General features: G+C 52.7%; 4 protein-coding genes and 1 long non-coding RNA gene across 7 annotated transcripts; 3 read left to right on the forward strand and 2 right to left on the reverse strand.

The window, feature by feature from the left end:
• Positions 1-483: 483 nt before the first annotated feature.
• On the reverse strand, positions 484-1,977 carry LOC308053800 (40-kDa huntingtin-associated protein-like). Its single transcript, XM_080365525.1, has one exon. The coding sequence runs from the start codon at positions 1,931-1,933 to the stop codon at positions 875-877; it is 1,059 nt and encodes a 352-aa protein (XP_080221651.1). The 5' UTR covers positions 1,934-1,977; the 3' UTR covers positions 484-874.
• Positions 1,978-2,638: 661 nt separating this feature from the next.
• LOC308053808 (40-kDa huntingtin-associated protein-like) lies at positions 2,639-4,121 on the forward strand. The gene has a single exon (XM_080365538.1). It carries the CDS (start codon positions 2,672-2,674, stop codon positions 3,728-3,730), a length of 1,059 nt encoding a protein of 352 aa, XP_080221664.1. The 5' UTR covers positions 2,639-2,671; the 3' UTR covers positions 3,731-4,121.
• A 154-nt stretch (positions 4,122-4,275) lies between these two features.
• On the forward strand, positions 4,276-13,144 carry TRMT2B (tRNA methyltransferase 2 homolog B). 2 transcript variants are annotated; one of them, XM_080365521.1, is made up of 12 exons: positions 4,276-5,111; positions 6,148-6,202; positions 6,691-6,810; positions 7,237-7,336; positions 8,362-8,432; positions 8,884-9,030; positions 9,171-9,265; positions 9,801-10,015; positions 10,144-10,245; positions 10,425-10,544; positions 11,540-11,639; positions 12,425-13,144. In XM_080365521.1, exons 1-12 carry the CDS (start codon positions 4,939-4,941, stop codon positions 12,549-12,551), a joined length of 1,425 nt encoding a protein of 474 aa, XP_080221647.1. In that variant the 5' UTR covers positions 4,276-4,938; the 3' UTR covers positions 12,552-13,144. The 2 variants fall into 2 exon arrangements, with proteins under 2 accessions (XP_080221647.1, XP_080221648.1); XM_080365522.1 differs by lacking the exon at positions 12,425-13,144 and having other exon boundaries at positions 10,425-10,593.
• LOC308053825 lies at positions 6,811-20,437 on the reverse strand. Of its 2 annotated transcripts, none has more exons than XR_013923819.1 (4): positions 20,341-20,437; positions 17,663-17,763; positions 8,344-8,406; positions 6,811-6,948 (listed from the first exon to the last, which is right to left on the reverse strand). It is a non-coding gene; the product is annotated as an uncharacterized lncRNA (long non-coding RNA). The 2 variants fall into 2 exon arrangements; XR_013923820.1 differs by lacking the exon at positions 20,341-20,437 and adding an exon at positions 17,867-17,964.
• On the forward strand, positions 14,368-17,920 carry TMEM35A (transmembrane protein 35A). The gene is made up of 2 exons (XM_080365563.1): positions 14,368-14,616; positions 17,406-17,920. Exons 1-2 carry the CDS (start codon positions 14,497-14,499, stop codon positions 17,790-17,792), a joined length of 507 nt encoding a protein of 168 aa, XP_080221689.1. The 5' UTR covers positions 14,368-14,496; the 3' UTR covers positions 17,793-17,920.
• Position 20,438: the final 1 nt, after the last annotated feature.

A 20,438-nucleotide genomic window follows, 5' to 3' on the forward strand; every position in this document is an offset into this window, starting at 1 on the left:
GCTTCCACAGTAAAGCATCCCCTCCTTGAAACTGCATGTTCACGCCACAGATATTTGGCTAGGCCTGTGGGCAACAGCTAGGTGCACCAAGGGCAGCAGGTTCCTTTCTTTCTTTCCCACCTAACGAACTTGCCTTCTTTGCCTAAAGACGGGAAAAGCTCCCAAGAGGCAGAGGCGCCCCGCAGCAGGCCGGAACGCCGGCTGAAGAGAACTGCACAAGCAGCCCATTCCCAGAACTCATCCCTCTCCACCTCCGCTGTTCATTTCGCTCCTAACCGCCCTCAGCTGGGAGGGATTTGCCATCTTGCAGTCTCACGGTCTCAGTTCCCCAGGTGGCCGCTGTCCTACAGAAAACAGTCAGGCCACAGCCACCGGTCCCCGGGCTACCCGGCTCCATTCGGCTGCCCAGAGCGGAATGTGCAGCCTCGCTTGGGCTGCAGCATCTTTTGCTTTCAGGAGAGGAAGAAGAAAAACCCAAAAACCTCATTTTCATGTGCTTTTTTTCTTTTTCCTTTTTTAAAAGAAACTCCAGCAACATTCAACTCCTAGATGGGCAGCCCCTCCAGCACGTGCACCCCAGGCGATCTCCTACTACAGAGTTTTCCTGCCCGCAGGCTGCCGCCGGTTCTGTCAGGAGCAGCCCGGGACCACACCGAACCGGACCCTTGGTTCTGGGGTGACACGTGCTTGGTGCGGTGGCTTCGGTCACAAACAGCACGTGGGTGGTTTATGGTGGCACACAAGGAACGAGCGAGTGAGGAGCACGTTTGCTTGTCAAGCGCTACTCGCTCCCGTTACAGAACCGGCATTAGGAATAAACGACGAGGCCACGCGCAGCAAGGCTGAGCCCGGCAAGGCCCTGCAGCGGCGGCGCTCAGAGCCCCTGCCCGGCGGGGCTGAGCATCTCCTGCAGCACCAGGTGCAGCAGGTGGTTCTGCTCGGCGCTGAGCAGCGGCCAGAGCTCGGCCTGCAGCACCTTCAGCGCCTCCGCGTCCTTCTCCTGGCACGCCAGCACGGCCGACTGCAGCAGCAGGAAGAGCTCGGCCGGCAGGTAGCTCGCTGCCGGCGGCAGCCCACCACCCGCCCCGGCGCCGCCAGGCCCCGGCGCCGCGCCGCCCTCCGCCGCCTCCCAGCAGTACTGCTCCAGCGTCCGGGCGTGCTCGGGCAGCAGCTTGGCGGGCGGCGGCTGCAGCAGCAGCAGCAGCAGCACCCGCGACACCTCGCAGCGCGCCAGCACGTCCAAGAAGGCGCCGCCGGGCGCGGCCCCGCCGCCGCCGCCGCCCAGCCCGGCCCCGGCCAGCGCCTGCGCCCGCGTCAGCGCCGCCAGCGCGCCGGCGTAGTCGCGGCCCAGAAGCAGGCAGGAGGCGCGCTCGGCCAGGCAGCGCAGGGCCTCCAGCGGCAGCCGCGCCGCCGCCAGCAGCTCGGCCGCCCGCTGCAGGGGCGCGGCGGCGCGGGCGGGCCGGCCCGTATCGCGCAGCGCCGCCGCCAGCTCCAGGCACAGCCCGGCCGCCAGCGCCGGCTGCCCCCGCTCCAGGTGCAGGCGGGCGGCGAAGGCGCCGCAGCTCTGCGCCGCCGCCACGTGCTCGCCGAAGCCGCCGCGCAGCCCCAGGCGCTGCCGCAGGTCCCGCTCCTGGCGCAGGAAGAGCCGCGCCGCCTCGGCCAGGGCGGCCGCCTCGGCGGGGCCGTGGAAGAGGCTCTGGGCGCAGCGCGCCACGGCCAGCTGGCACCAGGCCGCGTAGGGCAGGCTCTCCTGGGCGCGCAGCTCCCGCGCCAGCGCCGCGAACTGCTCCGCCGCCTCCGCCACGTTCGGCTTCCGCAGGAACCGCCGCCGCAGCTTGGCCGACACCAGCCGGTACCGCGACAGGAAGTCCCCGTCCCCGCCGAGGCCCGGCCCGGAGCCGCCGGGGCCCGAGCCGCCCGCCGCCGCCAGCATCGCGCGCCGCTCGGCCCTGACGCGCCGCGCCCCGGCCCGCCCCTCGTGCCGCCGGCCAACCGGCGCCCGGCCCGGGGCCACGCGGGCGGGGGGGGGCCGCGGGCGGGGCCAGGGCTGCCCGGCCCTCCGGGGGCACCGCCGGGGACGGGCCCGCCTCACTGACCCCGGCACAGCTGCCTCTTTCGGGGCACACGTACCGCTGTCCATACAGCGGGCGGGAAGCCAGGTCCCCCCCGCCCCGCCAAGCGCAGCCCCTCGGCACCCTTTGGCCTGTACCGGGGCGCAGCGGCCAGTGCCCGCCCCGCGGCCGAGGGCCACGCAGCACACACAGCAGCAGCGGGGGGGTCAGGTGAACGGCAGGGGCAGTGGAGGCGGGTGAGAGGAGACGGGACCCCCGGCGCCGGTAGGAGGCAGCCCGGTGGACACGGCACGGGGCAGAGCGGCTGACGCTCGGTGTCGCCGGCCAGGAGCCCCCGCAGCACCTTCCCTTACTGGTGTGGGCGGCTCCCGCTACTCGCCACCGACCCCCGGGACGCGGGGACACCCCCATGAGCGGTGCCCGTGCCGGGGTCAGTGAGGCGGGCCCGTCCCCGGCGGTGCCCCCGGAGGGCCGGGCAGCCCTGGCCCCGCCCGCGGCCCCCCCCCGGCCCGCGTGGCCCCGGGCCGGGCGCCGGTTGGCCGGCGGCACGAGGGGCGGGCCGGGGCGGGGCGCGGCGCGTCAGGGCCGAGCGGCGCGCGATGCTGGCGGCGGCGGGCGGCTCGGGTCCCGGCGGCTCCGGGCCGGGCCTCGGCGGGGACGGGGACTTCCTGTCGCGGTACCGGCTGGTGTCGGCCAAGCTGCGGCGGCGGTTCCTGCGGAAGCCGAACGTGGCGGAGGCGGCGGAGCAGTTCGCGGCGCTGGCGCGGGAGCTGCGCGCCCAGGAGAGCCTGCCCTACGCGGCCTGGTGCCAGCTGGCCGTGGCGCGCTGCGCCCAGAGCCTCTTCCACGGCCCCGCCGAGGCGGCCGCCCTGGCCGAGGCGGCGCGGCTCTTCCTGCGCCAGGAGCGGGACCTGCGGCAGCGCCTGGGGCTGCGCGGCGGCTTCGGCGAGCACGTGGCGGCGGCGCAGAGCTGCGGCGCCTTCGCCGCCCGCCTGCACCTGGAGCGGGGGCAGCCGGCGCTGGCGGCCGGGCTGTGCCTGGAGCTGGCGGCGGCGCTGCGCGATACGGGCCGGCCCGCCCGCGCCGCCGCGCCCCTGCAGCGGGCGGCCGAGCTGCTGGCGGCGGCGCGGCTGCCGCTGGAGGCCCTGCGCTGCCTGGCCGAGCGCGCCTCCTGCCTGCTTCTGGGCCGCGACTACGCCGGCGCGCTGGCGGCGCTGACGCGGGCGCAGGCGCTGGCCGGGGCCGGGCTGGGCGGCGGCGGCGGCGGGGCCGCGCCCGGCGGCGCCTTCTTGGACGTGCTGGCGCGCTGCGAGGTGTCGCGGGTGCTGCTGCTGCTGCTGCTGCAGCCGCCGCCCGCCAAGCTGCTGCCCGAGCACGCCCGGACGCTGGAGCAGTACTGCTGGGAGGCGGCGGAGGGCGGCGCGGCGCCGGGGCCTGGCGGCGCCGGGGCGGGTGGTGGGCTGCCGCCGGCAGCGAGCTACCTGCCGGCCGAGCTCTTCCTGCTGCTGCAGTCGGCCGTGCTGGCGTGCCAGGAGAAGGACGCGGAGGCGCTGAAGGTGCTGCAGGCCGAGCTCTGGCCGCTGCTCAGCGCCGAGCAGAACCACCTGCTGCACCTGGTGCTGCAGGAGATGCTCAGCCCCGCCGGGCAGGGGCTCTGAGCGCCGCCGCTGCAGGGCCTTGCCGGGCTCAGCCTTGCTGCGCGTGGCCTCGTCGTTTATTCCTAATGCCGGTTCTGTAACGGGAGCGAGTAGCGCTTGACAAGCAAACGTGCTCCTCACTCGCTCGTTCCTTGTGTGCCACCATAAACCACCCACGTGCTGTTTGTGACCGAAGCCACCGCACCAAGCACGTGTCACCCCAGAACCAAGGGTCCGGTTCGGTGTGGTCCCGGGCTGCTCCTGACAGAACCGGCGGCAGCCTGCGGGCAGGAAAACTCTGTAGTAGGAGATCGCCTGGGGTGCACGTGCTGGAGGGGCTGCCCATCTAGGAGTTGAATGTTGCTGGAGTTTCTTTTAAAAAAGGAAAAAGAAAAAAAGCACATGAAAATGAGGTTTTTGGGTTTTTCTTCTTCCTCTCCTGAAAGCAAAAGATGCTGCAGCCCAAGCGAGGCTGCACATTCCGCTCTGGGCAGCCGAATGGAGCCGGGTAGCCCGGGGACCGGTGGCTGTGGCCTGACTGTTTTCTGTAGGACAGCGGCCACCTGGGGAACTGAGACCGTGAGACTGCAAGATGGCAAATCCCTCCCAGCTGAGGGCGGTTAGGAGCGAAATGAACAGCGGAGGTGGAGAGGGATGAGTTCTGGGAATGGGCTGCTTGTGCAGTTCTCTTCAGCCGGCGTTCCGGCCTGCTGCGGGGCGCCTCTGCCTCTTGGGAGCTTTTCCCGTCTTTAGGCAAAGAAGGCAAGTTCGTTAGGTGGGAAAGAAAGAAAGGAGCCTGCTGCCTTTGGTGCACTCAGCCATCGCTGGAGCACATGGCGGCGCTCGGCACCGCGCAGAGGCACCCGGGGCATCCCAGCCGTGAGCGCTGCGCGGGCGGCGGAATCGCTTCCCCCGGACCCCACCCCACCCCGCGAGGCCCGGGAAGGAGGTGGGCGGGGCCGGCTGCTCCTCACGCGAGACCGGGGCCGCGCAGGGCCTGCAGGCTCGTTCGCCGGCGGCCGCGGTGGGACGTCCCCGCGTGGTTGGCCGTTCCCTCCGCAGACCGGGGCGAAGCAGAAAAGCTCCCGCCGGGGCGCGCCGGCCGCTGGTGTTTTTAAGCGGAGTGGGTTTGTTCCCGGAGCGGGGCCGGCCGCCGGCTGCCCGCCTCCGTGTGTGCGGCTGCTGCCGGCCGGGGGGGGGGGCGGCGGGCTCGCCGTGCTGCTGCCACCATGTCCCTGTCCTGCGCCTTGAGGCTGCTGCGCTGGCACCTCCACCCTTGGAGCGGTCTCCTGAGCTGCCGGCACTGCAGCCTGCTGACTGAGAAGAGGACAGCAGCCGAGCAGAAGGAGAAGAAAAAGTCCAGGGACGGCTGCAGCCTGCCAGCCTCCTCCTGGGAGCAGAGGTACGGCTCCTCCGAAACGGCCGAGCTCCTGCAAAGCACCGAGCGACTGAAGCAATTAAGAGCAGGGGGTTGGGGCATTCATTGGCCTCCACTTCGCTCTCCCCGGTAGGGATAGAAGAGCCAGGGCTCAGCTGGCTTCCGTGGTGCTTGGCCTGGGGATAGGAATAATGGAAAAGTCAAATGAAAAAGTCTGAGAAGAAAGGATCGGGAGCAGAGCAGCTGCCATACTAGCAAGCGTAAAGATAGAGTTCTGTGCCTGAAAGTAGTTGGCACTGGCTGCTTTGGAAGCAGCTCCAAAAATCCCAGTAAGCAATAACTGCAGCTTATCCAGCTGTGGGATGAGGTTCTCCATGGGCTCAGTGAGTCAGTAGTTGATGGGATAGTTACGATGACTTGAGTCGCATCTACCTCACCCCTTACTCTGTCTTGTTTTGTTTTTTTTTTTTTTAATCGGCTTTTATGTGTTTTGGTCTTGCTCACCCTGCCTCAGATATAAGTAATGGCAAGTTCGAAGGTTTATCTCTAAACTGCTGCTGGGTGGGTGGCTGGGTCAGCGAGAGTGTGCAGCCTGCAATTCCCTGCCTGCTACACACGAACTGTGCGTTTCACTGTCATGAATTTAATCCCGTAAAGCATTAGCAAAAAAGATGTGGCTGGAAATGTGAGCAGGTAGATGATGCAGGATGGATGCACTGAATGATGAGAGAAGCATCTTGCTTTTTTAGGGGAAAACTCCAGGACAATGGGACTTGGGCTGTCCTTGGAGCAGCAAGGGGTGGCCTAAGCCCCTGATTCAGTGGGAGAAAGCAACAGAGCCCATCTGAAGCTACAACATGATCTCTGTTTTTTCCTGTTCTCTGCCTGCACTTTGGGGTTTTTTTCCCTCCCTGATCCCTTTAACAAAAAAAGGGAGTTTGCATGTTCACAGCCAGCTCTGGTGAAAAGTCCTGCCCATGAAGCAGCTGGTGGAGGTATTATGCCATAAGTATCAGGAGGCAAGTAGCTCTGGGCAGGACCGTGATGTTGTGCTTTCCAGGTTAGCAAATGTGGTGACTCCACTATGGAGACTTCCCTATCAAGAGCAGCTACAGGTAAGATGTGCTTACGTGGACTTTTCTGTGTCATGTTGCCCCAACAGTCCCTCCTATCCTCCTTGAGCAACAGCTTCTAGCATCTTAGTCGCTTAATGCTGTAAACAATTCAGACCCAATTTACTGCTGCTTTAATTCTTCAGTCATTGTGAAGGATAGAACTAGGAGGTTCCCTGTGGGTGGTATGTGTGATTACTAACGGCACAGAGGATGGGTGCTCACACAGCGATCTTGTCCAGTGTGGGCCAGCTGGTTCACTGGGGCTTCAGGTTTGACCAGGTGCTCCAGACCAGTGCTTGAGGACCATGAACATAGGATTTCTCGCTCTCCCCATTGTATCAGCTGCGGTGATGAGAAAGGCAGAGTTCCTCTGGGGCTATATCCCACTTGCAGTATTCCCTCCTGGCCTTCCTAGAGGTGGGTGATGAAGACCTGCCCACTATCATATGATCCTCTGAGAGTGTTTCTGGCTTAGGACTCCTCTGCAGGTGAAGTATGAAAGCCAGAGGAAGATTTTGCAGACACTGGCGTCTCGTCTTGAGGAGCTGGGCATAGATGTGCAGAAACCTGGTGGACTCTGCTGTCCTCTCCAGCCTATAGTCCCTTCAGTGAGTATCTCATGGGAATGTCGCCCCCTTTGAGACACCAACAGCCTCTCACTCAACTCCTCAAGAGTCTCATGGTGGGGATTATTTAGTTGCAGAGAATGTGTCTGTGGCAGTCCTTGCTAGCTTCTGCTTTGCAGCCTGTAAATGCCAGAGAGTGAAACAAAGCCCAGTGATTAGGAATCCTTTTTTGTTCCCAAGCCTTCCCTGATAAACCTGTCACCATTCTGTCAGAAAGCCATTTCTTCCCAAGGGGAAGTACTGAGGGTCTCATGCACAAGTTCCGTTTCTGCATTTTGTACATTGTACATTTGTACAACATGTGTATCTTCCCATGTTGCCAACAGAACAACCAGACTGGGTTTTGCCTTTCTTCCATTATTTCTTCTGTTCATCCAAAGTTTTAATTTTCCTTCTTTTCTCCCTCAGCCCGTCATTAACGGCTACCGAAACAAATCTACTTTCTCTGTGAACCGAGGACCAGATGGGAACCCCAAAACCGTGGGGTTGTATGTGGGAACTGGCAGAGGTCAGTGCAGGACAAGGAGCTGGATAGAAAACTGCTGGCATGGGCTGGGTTGGGGCAAGGCTCTGTTGTGGCAGCCTCTGCTCTAGTTAAAAGCCTGAATCCTGGGAGATGCCAACAGAAACACCACCAACCCTGGGACAGCAATTTTAAAATCTTAGTTCATCAGCTTCTTAAGAAACACCAGCTTCTAATTTGCTGAATACAGCAGTAAGGATGACAGCTGTGGTAGCAGCCCTTCTGGGATTTAGCTTTGTTAATCTTAGTTATGCTGTACCGGTGTTTTTTGGCATGCTCCAGGAGCCTGTGCTGAGCAGGGAGAGCATGGTAGGGTGTGTGTGTCCATAGGCAGCAGAGCAAGGTTGGAGCATTTGGGATGTGAGGCAGTTTAGTTTCGTGCAACAAAGATGTGAGCATGTGCTCCTTGCAAGCTGCGAGTGGTGAACTTGTTGACACCATCAACACTAGCTTTTGCTTGTCCACATCCATAGCAAGAGGCGCTGGGGTGGTTGCTGTGTACTTTTCTCATTGAAAAAAATAATTCCATGGGTGCATTTTACCTCTGACAGCAGAAGTTTAGCATTCAAACTGAAGCGTGGGAGTGCTGTATTCCAGGCAACCTAAACTGCTTTGCTGCTATAAGCCCATACCATTATTCTCTAGTTAGAAAAACAGCTTGCTCTGCTTCCTTAGTTTAAGAACAGTGCAGTGGCTCCTTTGGGAATTGCTAGAGCATATTTAAAAAGCTCCCAGAGCTCAAACATCTTCATGAAAGTTAGCGACAGTAATTACTGACAAAAGGAATTACTGGCAGGTCCTGCAGACTGTGGGTACCCAGAACATCACAGGTCTTAGTGGGGCACTTAGATACCATTTTTTTTCTTTCATTTGTTTCTTTTTTCTTTTTTTTTTTTGGTACAGTGTGAGAATTCAGGGGGAAGGCCCCTTCGCAGTTTATCATGTCAGATGCTACAGTGGTTTATGTGCTTTGAAACAAAACAATTAAATACGTGTTTGTCTCTCTCCAGCAAGAAATATTGTCTGTGTGAGAGCCAACCACATGGAGAACATACCTGCAAAACACAAACAAGTAGCCCAGGTAAATAAGTCCTGTCTGTACCTGAACTGTGGGATAAAAGGACTGCCATAACTCTTATTTGGGAGAACATTGTCATTTTAGTTACGCTGTGTTTTCAAGTCCATTTTCATGTTCTGAAAAGTTTCAGGCCTGACTCTGGTTGATGGATAAATATTTTTTTAAAATTTGCATGTTAATGTTGCAGCATCTAAACTGTCCCAAAAAACAAAGTTAATCAAGTGACAATGAATTCCTGCCAATCAATTAAAATACATAAGAATCAGAAATTGAAATTATTAAAATGTCTTGTATTCAAAGAACTTGGAAAGAGCCTTCACTCAGTGTATTGAAATCAAATCAAAAAATCAGATGATACTGATGGGAGGGCCACCCACTTGGGGTGCACAGAGTTACGCTAAGACCAGGGCAGTTGTCTTCACTGTACTACAAGTGCTGTTTCCCCTCTGCTCAGTACTATGAGGAGTTCATCCGTTGCTCCCCCCTGGACCCTTGCATCCTCTTCCACAAAGGCGGACACTGGCGGGAGCTCGTGGTACGCACCACCAGCCGTGGCCACACCATGGCTATCATCACCTTCCACCCCCAGGAGCTGGGCCAGGTGAGCATGCGGAGGACAGGGCCCCTGGCAAGAGGCATATCAGGTATCTGGCTGACCTGAGATCGCTGGGTATATTGCTGGGGAGAGGCGTCTAACCAGATTATCCAAACAGCCAGGTTTTCCTTTCTCTCTCTTGACAGGAGGCACTGGCTACTCAGAAAGCACTGCTTAAGGAGTTCTTCACGTGTGGACCTGGAAGAGCCTGTGCCTTGACTTCACTTTATTTCCAAGAGAGGTATACGTCTTGACACTGGGAAACAGTGGAAGCAAAGCCACCTCTTTTTTTTTTTCTTTCCCCTCTCTGATCAAATTCAAATCTACCAGTTCAGGGAGTGCTTGCAGAGAGTGACAGATATTTGGATACCTATTGCAGACGTGGTTTTAAGATGGCCACATCTTTTGTTTTTCCAGACTTTAAATACTTGAATACACTATGGCTTTACCTCATGGGAGTTATGAGCCTGGGAAACTAAAGGAAAAAATCCCTACAGTGACTTCCCCAAGGCAGTAAATCACATTAGCAGCAAAACTGGGGAATAGCCCTAGGACTGCTGTCTTCTGTGAAGTCATTTTGATCCTTTTAATGAATTCTAGGCTGTGCAAGTTACAGGTCCTTTACAAAGAATCAAAATTCTTTGATCCTGTTGAAAGGCTCAAATGAAATAAATGTTGGTGGGGGGGTTAACCATCCTCTCTTGCACGTGAACACCCCAGGAATGGAAATGGAAATCAGCTGCCTCCTAACAGCTGGTTTTTGTGTGTTCTGCTAGCACCATGACACGCTGCTCCCATGAGCAGTCCCCCTTCCAGCTCCTTCATGGAGAACCGCACATCTTTGAAGAAGTGCTTGGCCTGAAGTTTCGCATCTCTCCAGATGCCTTTTTCCAAGTAAACACAGGTGGAGCAGAAGTTCTGTACCAGGTGGTTGGGGAGCTGAGTCAGGCCAGTGGGGACACCATCCTCCTCGACATCTGCTGTGGAACGGGTGAGCAGTGGCTGTGTGAACCTGGCTCCCAGGGTTGGTGCTTTGCATGCCAGAAATGATCCCCACTATCTAAAGGCTTTTTTCTTTGGCATGAATCTATGGAGTATTTTTATTTCCCTCGTTTCCAGGCACAATTGGTCTCTCTCTGGCTCACCAAGTGTCCAAGGTTATTGGTGTTGAGGTGGTGGAGAAGGCAATAGAGGACGCCAGGTGGAATGCAGCATTTAATGGTGAGTTCAGACTCGCCATGGCAGAAAGTTTCAAACTAACTGCTGAAAAATTGGAAGCAGAAGTGAGTGGAAGGATCACAACAAGTTACCTCCATGCAGCAAAGGGTGGTACTTCATGTTATACCTAACATCTGGTGAGACTGACTGCTCAATTCATGTGGTTGCTTTTTGCTTCACAGGAATTTCAAACTGTGAGTTTCACAGTGGAAAGGCAGAGGCCGTGTTACCACAACTCCTGTCATCGTGGGAGGATGCCCGACCCCTTGTTGCTGTGGTGAACCCATCTCGGGCTGGGCTCCGTGAGAGAATATGCTATTTATTTTCATCTTGAAACAGAATTTTGAAAAAGTTCTGTGAGACCTGTTATGCTGGTTCCAAACCTTTGCTTGCTTAGTCTCTAGTTTCTTACCTTGTTGCTTACAGCAGCTAAAATCCCATAGAGTCTGCAGTTTTCAGTGCCTTTATCATGCTTTCTTTTTAAAGCAGATAGGTCTAATCTCTTTTCCATTTTCCATAACTCATAGAACCATTTAGGAGAGGAGGAGTCTCTGAAGGTCTGTGGTGCAATCTCCCAAATAAAGCAAGGCCAGCTTCAGAGTTCTGTAGGGTTGCACAGGGCTGTAAAGCCCAGTTGAGGCTTGAATGTGTCCAAGGGTGGATACCCTCTGCTGAAAATGTTATCCCCAATATATTTAATGAGAATTTCCCCTTGCTGCAGTGCCTCTGTTGACTCATCCTCTTCTGGTGCCCCTCTGAGAAGACTCTGGGTCCATCTTCTCTGTAATCCCCCATGAGGCCCCTGAAGATAGCAAATGGATCCCTGCTCACCTTCTCCTCCCTAGGCTGAATAACTCCATCCCTCACACTCTCCTCATGTATGCCATGCCCCAGCCCTCTGTCTTAGTGATCTCACTGGACTTGCTCCAGTGTGTATTGGGAAGTCTCAAGCTGATCCTGGTGCCTTGATGCAGTCTTATAAGTGTGTGGAAGGTTTTACGTGCCTCTGCTTGCCTAAGTAATAATTTTTCCTCTCATCCTTCATCCCCCTGGGAAGCAGAGGGATTTCTCCCACTGCTCTATCCTGCCAAATCAGCAGAGCTGTTAGCAGCATGGGTCGCATCTCTGGCCTTCTAAGAGCCTGCATCTGAGACAGAACATGGAAAAATATTTCCCCCCCCCGCCCTGTATTTTTGACAGTCCAGTGCAGTTCTGTGATGCTTGCTGTGCAATTGTGTTCTGGAGAGCTCACAGTGGTGGTGGGTCACTGGGAAAGCACTGCATCTTTTTTTTGCAGATTACAGGGTTGTGCAAGCCATCCGAAACTGCAAGTCCATCCGAAGGCTACTCTACATCTCCTGCAAGCCAGAGGGTGATGCCATGAGGAACTTTCTTGAGTGAGCACTCTCCTTTCTTCCTTTCTAGTGACAGACCCTGTTATGTCCAGACAAGGATATAAATATCTGACTTTGGCTTAGGAAGGTTTTTGTTACAACTGAATTTCACTGGATGAGTCCTTCAGGTGTGATCCAGGACTAGTCAGTGCATGGTGAGAAGTGGTTTATGCTTCTGCATTCACTTTGGGTTTATCTGCAAGCTGCACTCGCTGCTTTAAGGTAGTGGGTATTCTTTGGGGTTTATGTTCCAGCAGGATGCTTTAGTACATAGTAAGGAGTAGAAAATAACGCAAATGTGCTATAATGGCTTTGTGCATCCTTCCCCAACAAAACAGCCCATTGGTTGCGGGATACAGAGTCCACTGGGTTAACTGCAGGAAGGTTGGCCCCTAGCCAGTGAAGTGAAGGGGATTAGTCATTGGTTTAGTCTTTATCTGGGGCAGGCCCACTTGCAGGTGATAAGTCTGTCTGCAGGTAGCCAATGAAGGCAGCACAAAACAGGATTGATTTTCTAAGTCCTAAGATGTCTTTCAGCGGGGATGGCTTGTGAGAAAGGGAGCCTTAACCTGCCACTGGCTCTTCAGCTTTTCCGTGAGGTTTTCAGTGCTGGTTTGGGATTCAGTATTGATGGTTCCAGACCTCAGCCTGTGTCTGCTGCAGACTCTGAGAGATGTTAGCGAAACACACAGTACCTGTTTAGTGCATCCTCTGTGCTGTTGTGTTGCCAATAATGGTGGGAAGGCTTCTGCTACTGGTCTAAAGGATGCTCTCTTTGCTTTCCACAGGCTGTGCTGCCCACCTGACCCAGGGAAGAAGCTGGCAGGAGAGCCATTTGCCCCCACGTTGGCTGTACCTTTTGACATGTTTCCTCATACTGTTCATTGTGAGCTGGTGCTGCTGTTCACCCGCTGACAAGGAGACATGTATGCCAGCTCTGAGAGCTTGGGAAGCAACCTCCTACTGTCCTGAACACTGGAGTTGAAGTAGTTAGGATTTTAACTTTCTTGAAAGCTGTATAAAAATAAGTAATTTTGCTTTTGCTCTTAATTTGGGTGTCCTAACTACACTGTTCTGTATAGAAACACCTGGATTTCTGGAGTGAAAAGGTTCTTTGTAGCATTTCAGCACCCTTTCCCTCCCCTGCAAAACTTCTTGGTCTGTTGGTTAAAGCAGCCTGGAAAATACCCTCTCCCTGGTATTGTGGGTTTTCACAGTCAACATGTGAATATGAAGTACTAAAATCCACTGTGTTTTCTAATACTGCTGTGCCATTAATTGTCTGGTTGCTTCAAGGATGTTTCAGGTGTTTTTCAAGTTCAGAGTGAACTTGATATCAAGAAACCATAGGAAGTAGAAATCCTCATGCTTCGCTGGCAAAACGTTGACTTTTGGGGTCAGGGAAGTACTTCATGTCTAAACTTCCAAAACTAATATTGAATCACTATCACATGGATAAATTGGAGGCAATTAGAAAGATTTTTCTATAAAACAAAATTAAGAGAAAACAGATCTCGGTGTCTTTCCTTCCACACCTGCCTCCCCCTTCTCAACTAATGCTTGGTGATACCTAAACACGAAGTGCCCTGTGAAAATGACAGCAGCTGCAAGTTATTTCCTTATCAGGTTGCTCTGCAATAGAAAATTCAAAAATTTGTTATGTTTTGTGTCTGTCCTGCCATGCTCACTGACTGGGAAGCTGTGACCCTCAATGTTATGTGAAGTTTTCTCCAGCTCTTCAAAAGGTAGAGCTGCTGCAACTTGGAGGCAGGCATGAGTGAGCAGAGTTCCCACATTGTTTTGAGGGCTCCTTTTATTTTTTATGTTGTATTGAAGTCACTTTTTGGTTATCTTGGTTGTCTAGGGCAGACCAGTAGCAAAACACATTTCTACAGTCAGGCTGTTAAATTTTACTCTTTCCGCCGAAACAGGAGTTCCCTGTCTGATTTGGGTGAACCGAGGCTGATAAACTCCCAAGGAAACAGAGAGCTGCCTGTATTTTTCAGACTTTTAACTCCAGTCCTAAGGAACCCTGAGCCTGGAATAATAACAACCACCAGCTCTCAAGCTGTGGGGGCTTAAAATATGTGGGTTTAGGACTTGAGACTTACTGCACCAGAAAGGGAGGTGATGGAGGGATTCCTGACAGGTACAGGATGTGTCACTCTTGTACCACCCCACAAGTGTAAGATTTTTGCACACTGTTAACAGCCTCATGTTTTCAGATTATAGTGAGGGATGCAGCTTTCTAGCAGTTCTGTTTTGTATAATTATACCCAGACTGCTCACTACGAGATCTGAATGGATTTCTGCTTAGCCTGGCTACACTTTTGTCCAAAGGGAATTTTTTGCAAATTGGAGGGGGAGAGAGAATGACTTTAAATCGTAAAGTAACAGAGGATCAGGAAACCTGCCTCTGTACAAGAGACTTCTGACCACTTTTCCTCCCTAGCAGGTTACTCCTGTGCACTCTGCTAACATGTCCTCGTTTTCTCACTAGTGAGCAACTGCGCTATGCGTTTAGCTGCTATCCTGCATCCCTAGGACTGGCTCAGTTTTTGTTTTCTGTGGGTAATTTGTGGGATGTGCAAGAAAACAGAGGATGACTTAATGGTAGGAGCGGTGGGAAGGCCATCACTCGGCAGGTGCTGGAGCTGCCTGGCTATGGCTGCAGGGCATTAGGACCCGGAGGTTGCTGAGTGAAGGAGGCTGAATCCCCCTCCCGCTGTCATCCTCGCTGCCTCTGCAGCTTTATTCCTCATCTCCTTCAATGGTGACTGACTACCTCCTGCCCGGGCTGGCAGCCAGAGCGAGAAGGCCTCACTAGGAGCGGTTCCCAGGACCGGTTCCTGGCGGCTCCATGGCATCTCCCAGGACTATCACCATTGTCGCCCTCTCGGTGGCCCTGGGGCTCTTCTTTGTTTTTATGGGGACCATCAAACTGACCCCTCGGCTCAGCAGAGATGCCTACAATGAGATGGTGAGTACGGCAGTGGCAGCACGAAAGGAGACGTATTAGGGCTCTCTCCCCTCAACCTTGCGGCAGACGCAGTGTTTGCAGTGGGATACATGGAGGGTAACTGCGCTGGAGCCCTGAGCAACGGGCGGGTGAGGGAAGCAGCTTATCTGTTTCTTTATTTGATGGACACGGAGAGAAACAAATAATACGCAGTGCCAAGGATATCCTGGCAGCCCTTGCCTGGGCTCTGTCTGAGCCCATCCTTGTGGATAAGGATGGGGGAGGGGAGGAGGACAACAGGGTAGCACAGCACCGATGCCTGCAAAAGATGGGGATGTCTGAAAAGCAAGGTCCGAAGAACTGCCAGACATGTAGTAGGCATGTACAGCTGATCCCTGGTGGAATACATACCCCCTGGACTGGGAGTAGGAAAACCAGGTGCCTGCTTTAGCAGCCAGGTGATCATCCTCAAAATTCCATGCTTTAAAGCAAAGATAGTGACACTGACTGTCCCTACCTCACCAGATTTGTGCAGAGATTATTTCATGACCATGAAATGCTTTGAAATTCTTAGCTGGCAGCAGATGATATTATTGCCACTTTATTACTCTCTTTACCCTGGGAAATAAGCCTCTCCTCTTGCCTAATGGGAGAGAGGTGAGGAGAGGAAGGAGAAGCCACTGTGTGCGTTTCTCAGCTGGTGAGCTGGTGTGTGTTCCTCTCTGCCCAGGGCCAACTCTGCTGCAGAGTTTTGCAAGCTGCAGGCAGGAGAGGGACTGGCTGCCACGTTTTGCTTCCTTGTCTATGTTTGTTTATTCTCCTGCCGCACTCCCCCCCCCCCCCCCCCCTTATATTTATTGCAGTGGCTGAAAAGCGTTGGTATTTTTGTGCCCCTAAAAAATAGTGCTGGAAGTTTCCAGCACATTCTGTTCTCTCCTTTTGCTCCACCTGCCCAGCTGCTCTTCCTTAGCTCTCAAATAACATCTGAATCGCAGCGCCTTTTCAGCAGCCCAGCACAGGGATTTCACAGAGAAGAATTACCAAGGAGTAACTCGAGGGCAAAAGACTGAGATAAAATGCCCAGAAAACAAAGTTCTTAAGGTTCTGCTGCATAAGGGACAGAAAAAAAGCACTGAGACCTTAGAGGCATTGCAAAATCCTTGCTCTGTAAAATATTTTGCTTCTCTATCCCTTTTTGTTTTACCAAGAGCCAGGCCTACAGGTAGGAGTGATCTCCGTTTTCACAAAGGGAAAGCAGAGGCACTCGGGTATTACACAGCACCATAATTCTTAATAGTCTACATTGTAACATGTTCATGGCTCGTTAGGCTTTCATGCTTTTGTTGTGCTGCTGGCAGGGTGGTCTGTCATGTAATGGAGACAGTGAAAACCTGATCTTGCCAATCAATAAGCATGGCTTCTTGACCCCAGCAAATAGAGAACCTCTGTCACCTACCTGCAACACCAAACTTGCAGTTTTTCATTCAGCAAAAAACAGAGACACAGTTTGTCTATTAAAATACCAGAGTACTCTAGGACAGGCTGATAGTATATTTCTTTAAAAAGCTGTGGTTTTCACAACTGTTTAAAAATACTCTGCTCTAAGGAAAGGTTTTATTCACCAATTATTTAAAATGCATCTTTACAATGTGTACTCTTAGAGTAACTGTGTCGTGAGATCTTTAGTTATTTAATAGCAAAAATTACAATGCTGTATATTTTTTAACCACATGTGAAGTGTCAGCTCCTCTTAGAAGGAAGCAGCAAAATTTGCAGAGAACTGGGATGTTCTGTGTGCCTGTAGTGCAGGTTTCCAAAATCACATGGAAGTAAATCTACAATCTGATCAGCACCTGCGAGAGCTGAACAACACTGTACCTGAGATTTGGCTTCCATTTCCCTTTCCCTGATTAGAAAGCAGTGAATACAATAGCAAGAATATCTGCATGGATATCTCAAGTGTAAGTGGGAATAATTTCGGTGTCTCCAATAACTAGGAGTTTTATTAAAATATAAAGAAAAGGAAATAGTTGTTTGAAAAAGATAAAACAAGCAAAAACAATAAGCCCATGAGCACTTGATATTCAAATGCAATAACTTGAACGTGTGTAAGGAGAGGTGGTTTCTTCCCTGAAACGAGGCAGCCGTGTAAGGAGGCTCAGTCTTGCAACTTACAATGCTTCTAAATCCAGCATAAACCAGACAGCAAAGGATGTCAAATGTGAGCTTGCTTTCATGTGAGGAAAGAAAGGATCATAAGGTATTTAAGCACAGGATAGGGCTGGTGAATCTTAGTTTTGACATCTAGTACCATGCTAAGGCTGTACTGCCCGTAATGCTAGGATACTGTAAGTTGCTTTGAGGTAGAAAGAGGCTCTGTTTTTACTTGCTGTGCCTTGGCTCTTCAGGGACTAGGTGTGTTATTTAATTATAAAGGATGAGCTACTCTTTAAGAGAGGTACCTTTTTTTTAACAACATGGTTCTGCATTGCTAATTCTAGCAATCGTAACTTCAGATTTCAGGAGAAGGTATACCTGGCCTGGTCCTAGCTCCAAAGGTGCGTGCTAGGTTGCAGAACTGTTTTCCAGTGAGTAGACAACAGCTCATAAAGGGGGAATTGCACGCTGGTGGTGTTAATATCCCTCCAGTGGAAGCTTTAGGGGTACAGATTGAATATTGTGCCAGAGGGGTCTGTGATGATTGAAGTCATCTTTAGGTCATATTGCACATCAATCTGTTTCAATGGAATTCACCTTTGCCTTTACTTTCTCACATTATGATCTTCTACGCTATTACTGCTTGATTTCAGAAACGAGCGTACAAAAGCTACGTGCGGGCCCTTCCCATGCTAAAGAAGATGGGAGTCAGCTCCATCCTTCTCCGCAAGAGCATTGGTGCCCTAGAAGTGGCGTGTGGCATTGTCATGACACTGGTGCCTGGTCGCCCCAAAGACGTGGCCAACTTTCTCCTCCTCCTCCTTGTGCTGGCTGTGCTCTTTTTCCACCAGCTAGTGGGGGATCCACTCAAGCGTTATGCCCATGCCCTAGTCTTTGGGATCCTGCTTACCTGTCGTCTGCTGATTGCCCGCCAGCCTGAGGAGCAGCCGCCAGAAAAGAGGATCCTGTCAGTGAATGGGGATGAGCAGCCACTCCTCCATGAAGCAGCTCCTGAAAAAGGCAAAATGAAGGTATCCTAGCTGAGTGCGTGAGAAATACGGACCCTCGAGGCAGCTCTCTCCAGAATCACCCAGAAAATTTGTTTTTTATTTACCTATTTATATTTATTGTCTGTCTAAATAAAGTTGCACTTGGGGTCTGCGAGACACATGGTATGTCTACACTGTAGTCTTGCTTTGCTGCTGCCCTGTAATATAGAAAAATACAAGCTAGCTTTCACCAGGACAGCTTGGAGGCAGTTAGCAGCCCGACTGAAGTAGCTCTGGCTGCAGCAGGAGCTGCAAAACCAGCCTGAGATCACGGGCAAGGATTTGGGCAGGTAGTTACGCAAGCTCAGCACTGCTGCAGTGGGGAGAGCAGTCCCTGAGCATCAGCCCCAAGCCCCGTGGCAGGTGAAACCTAGCCTGGATGCACTTCGGCTACATGGCAGCCTTGGCAACAGCAGCTGGGTAGGACATAACTGGAGCGTCCCTATGCTGGCTTGTGCAGCCCCATTCATGAATCTACATTTCCTTTTCCATAGTCAAGGAGGGAAAGGACCCTATGGAACATAGAGTGCTGCTCGCTGTGTTTGAGAGAGGGATTCCTTAGCCTTTGCTGCCTCTCTGCCCAGTTCTTTCTTTGGACTGGTTATCCAGGGAAAATATGGGATGCACTGTTTGCATCTTCCTCAATTTCTACTCGTTGCAGAGGCTCCAAAACTGGGGCAATGGCCTCATAACGGTCATTTTTTGCTTGCTTCACATGAGGCAATGGCATCTCTTTACCTCTCTTGGCAGAGTAAAGATCACTGATGAGGGGATGGGGAGCAGAACTGCCCAAAGAACTCCAAAATATCTGTCTGCTGTTGGCAATTAGCATCGTCCCTTTTTCCTTACAAGAAAAAAATCCCTTTTTCCACAACTACTGCAACTTTATAGACTTGGTGGTTATTGCTGATAGATGAGGGTCTGAATGTGTCCAGGTACCTCATTGTTCATCCCACATACAGCTTCGGTGAGCTGGGGGAAGTCCTTTTACCAGAGCCTGAATCCCTGTGTGTTGTATCTGAAATCTTACAGAGTGTCATAAGAAGCATGTGTTACCTCTGAGTTTGTTTCTCTTGATGTTTGTCGGTTTTCAGTTTTTCCTTATTTTCTTAATTATTCATGAAAATAAACTTTTTGAAATTTGGAGAAAAATACCTTGACAGAAAAAAGTTTCTTTTTTGAGAGACACATCTGAAAATATTTTTCCTGTGCTCAAATACCACAACTAAAATGGGCAGAATCATGTCAGGGGGATTTCAGAGAAAGACAGAGTGATGCAGGATGGAAGCCATCTGAACACTACTGGGCTATATATTAATAACCACAGGCATCTAAAAGAGATGTTTGAACATTTACATGAAATAAGTCTCTGATAAATTTCTGCTTCAGTACAATGTGGCAGCAAGAAAAGATATTAAAACTCCAGTAAAACGTCAGTAGTGTATCTCTATAAAAATCCATGATGGATGTTCATATGCAGTATATTCAGGTTTTTTATGTTGTTTGCTGCTGAAACAGATGTAGTCCCAAATATACTGGAAAATCCTCATCCTAGAGCCCCAAAGAGTGGCTAATTATTTCTTATCAGATGTACATCCTGAACAAAGGGAACTACCAACAGACTACTTTCATTAGACAACCTCTCATTTTTACAGACCACCTCAAGGTTATCCCAAATGGATGTAGAATTTGCTTTACTTCCCAAAAGACACTTCATCTATCATGCCCTGATTGGAGTTATTAATCACTTTTTAATTCAAACCCAAATAAAAACACAAACTCAAAATGACACCATGGTGTGTATTCCTACATGAAGTACTTACAACTGAATGGCTGCAACCTTCTGGCCAGCTGCCCCTTACGTGTGCATCTAACTCAAAAACGTTCCGAAGCAAGCATTTTTGTTTGTCTTCTGTAATGTTCTTCACCAAAGCCCATCTAGATACCACAGTAATAAATCTAAAATATTCTGCATAGCAAACCTTACGCCTGCAAAAAGTTCAGACTGTAGGCGAATCCTGAAAAATGTCCTCCTCTTTTCATATTTGGAACAGTATGAATTACCGATCTGATCTGCCATAGTGCCTACATGTTCTTTACTACAGAGGAAGAGAGGACTCTTTTTGGAGTCCGGTAACAAGAATTCTGTATTTATCTATACTGGGTTACTTCCATCATTTCCCCCCCAGCATCTGCAAACCTTGCTTGCTAGAGGTGACAAGGTGCCAGGAACTCATTTAGTCCTTTTGTTAAGACCACGACTCTAATTTCCTTTTCCCCTCCCTCCCTGCGCTTCTCTTTCCTCATTTTATCTCCAAGCCCGCAATTTCACCCCCCACCAGCGGCGGCCGGGCTGTCAGAGCTGAGGCGCCCGGGCCAGGCCGCGCTGCTGCCCCGAGGCCTCCTGAGGGCTCCCCGGGCCCGGCCGCGCTGTCGCCCCCTGAGGGCTGCCCAGGGCAGCCCAGGCACCCGAGGGCCTGCCTGGCCCCCTGCCTGCCCGAGGGAACGGGGACGGAAGGGGCGGCGGCGAATCACCCACCTCACCCCACCTTTAAGCCCTTTGGGCCCGGCGCCCCCGAGGCGCCTCAGGCGGCGCCCCCCGCCGCGGCACTGCGCATGCTCAGAGCCGCCGGGCTC

Source organism: Falco punctatus (genome assembly GCF_963210335.1).
Source record: "Falco punctatus genome assembly, chromosome: 15".
In the NCBI taxonomy this organism is placed as follows: domain Eukaryota; kingdom Metazoa; phylum Chordata; class Aves; order Falconiformes; family Falconidae; genus Falco; species Falco punctatus.

Bases quoted from the DNA above. Each gene is read 5' to 3' on its own strand.
- LOC308053800 (XM_080365525.1), bottom strand. From the start codon at position 1,933: ATGCTGGCGGCGGCGGGCGGCTCGGGCCCCGGCGGCTCCGGGCCGGGC.
- LOC308053808 (XM_080365538.1), top strand. From the start codon at position 2,672: ATGCTGGCGGCGGCGGGCGGCTCGGGTCCCGGCGGCTCCGGGCCGGGC.
- TMEM35A (XM_080365563.1), top strand. From the start codon at position 14,497: ATGGCATCTCCCAGGACTATCACCATTGTCGCCCTCTCGGTGGCCCTG. The intron at 14,617-17,405 runs GTGAGTACGGCA...GCTTGATTTCAG, and splicing joins GAGATGCCTACAATGAGATG to AAACGAGCGTACAAAAGCTA.
- TRMT2B (XM_080365521.1), top strand. From the start codon at position 4,939: ATGTCCCTGTCCTGCGCCTTGAGGCTGCTGCGCTGGCACCTCCACCCT. The intron at 10,016-10,143 runs GTGAGCAGTGGC...CCTCGTTTCCAG, and splicing joins CGACATCTGCTGTGGAACGG to GCACAATTGGTCTCTCTCTG. The intron at 10,545-11,539 runs GTGAGAGAATAT...TTTTTTTTGCAG, and splicing joins CCCATCTCGGGCTGGGCTCC to ATTACAGGGTTGTGCAAGCC.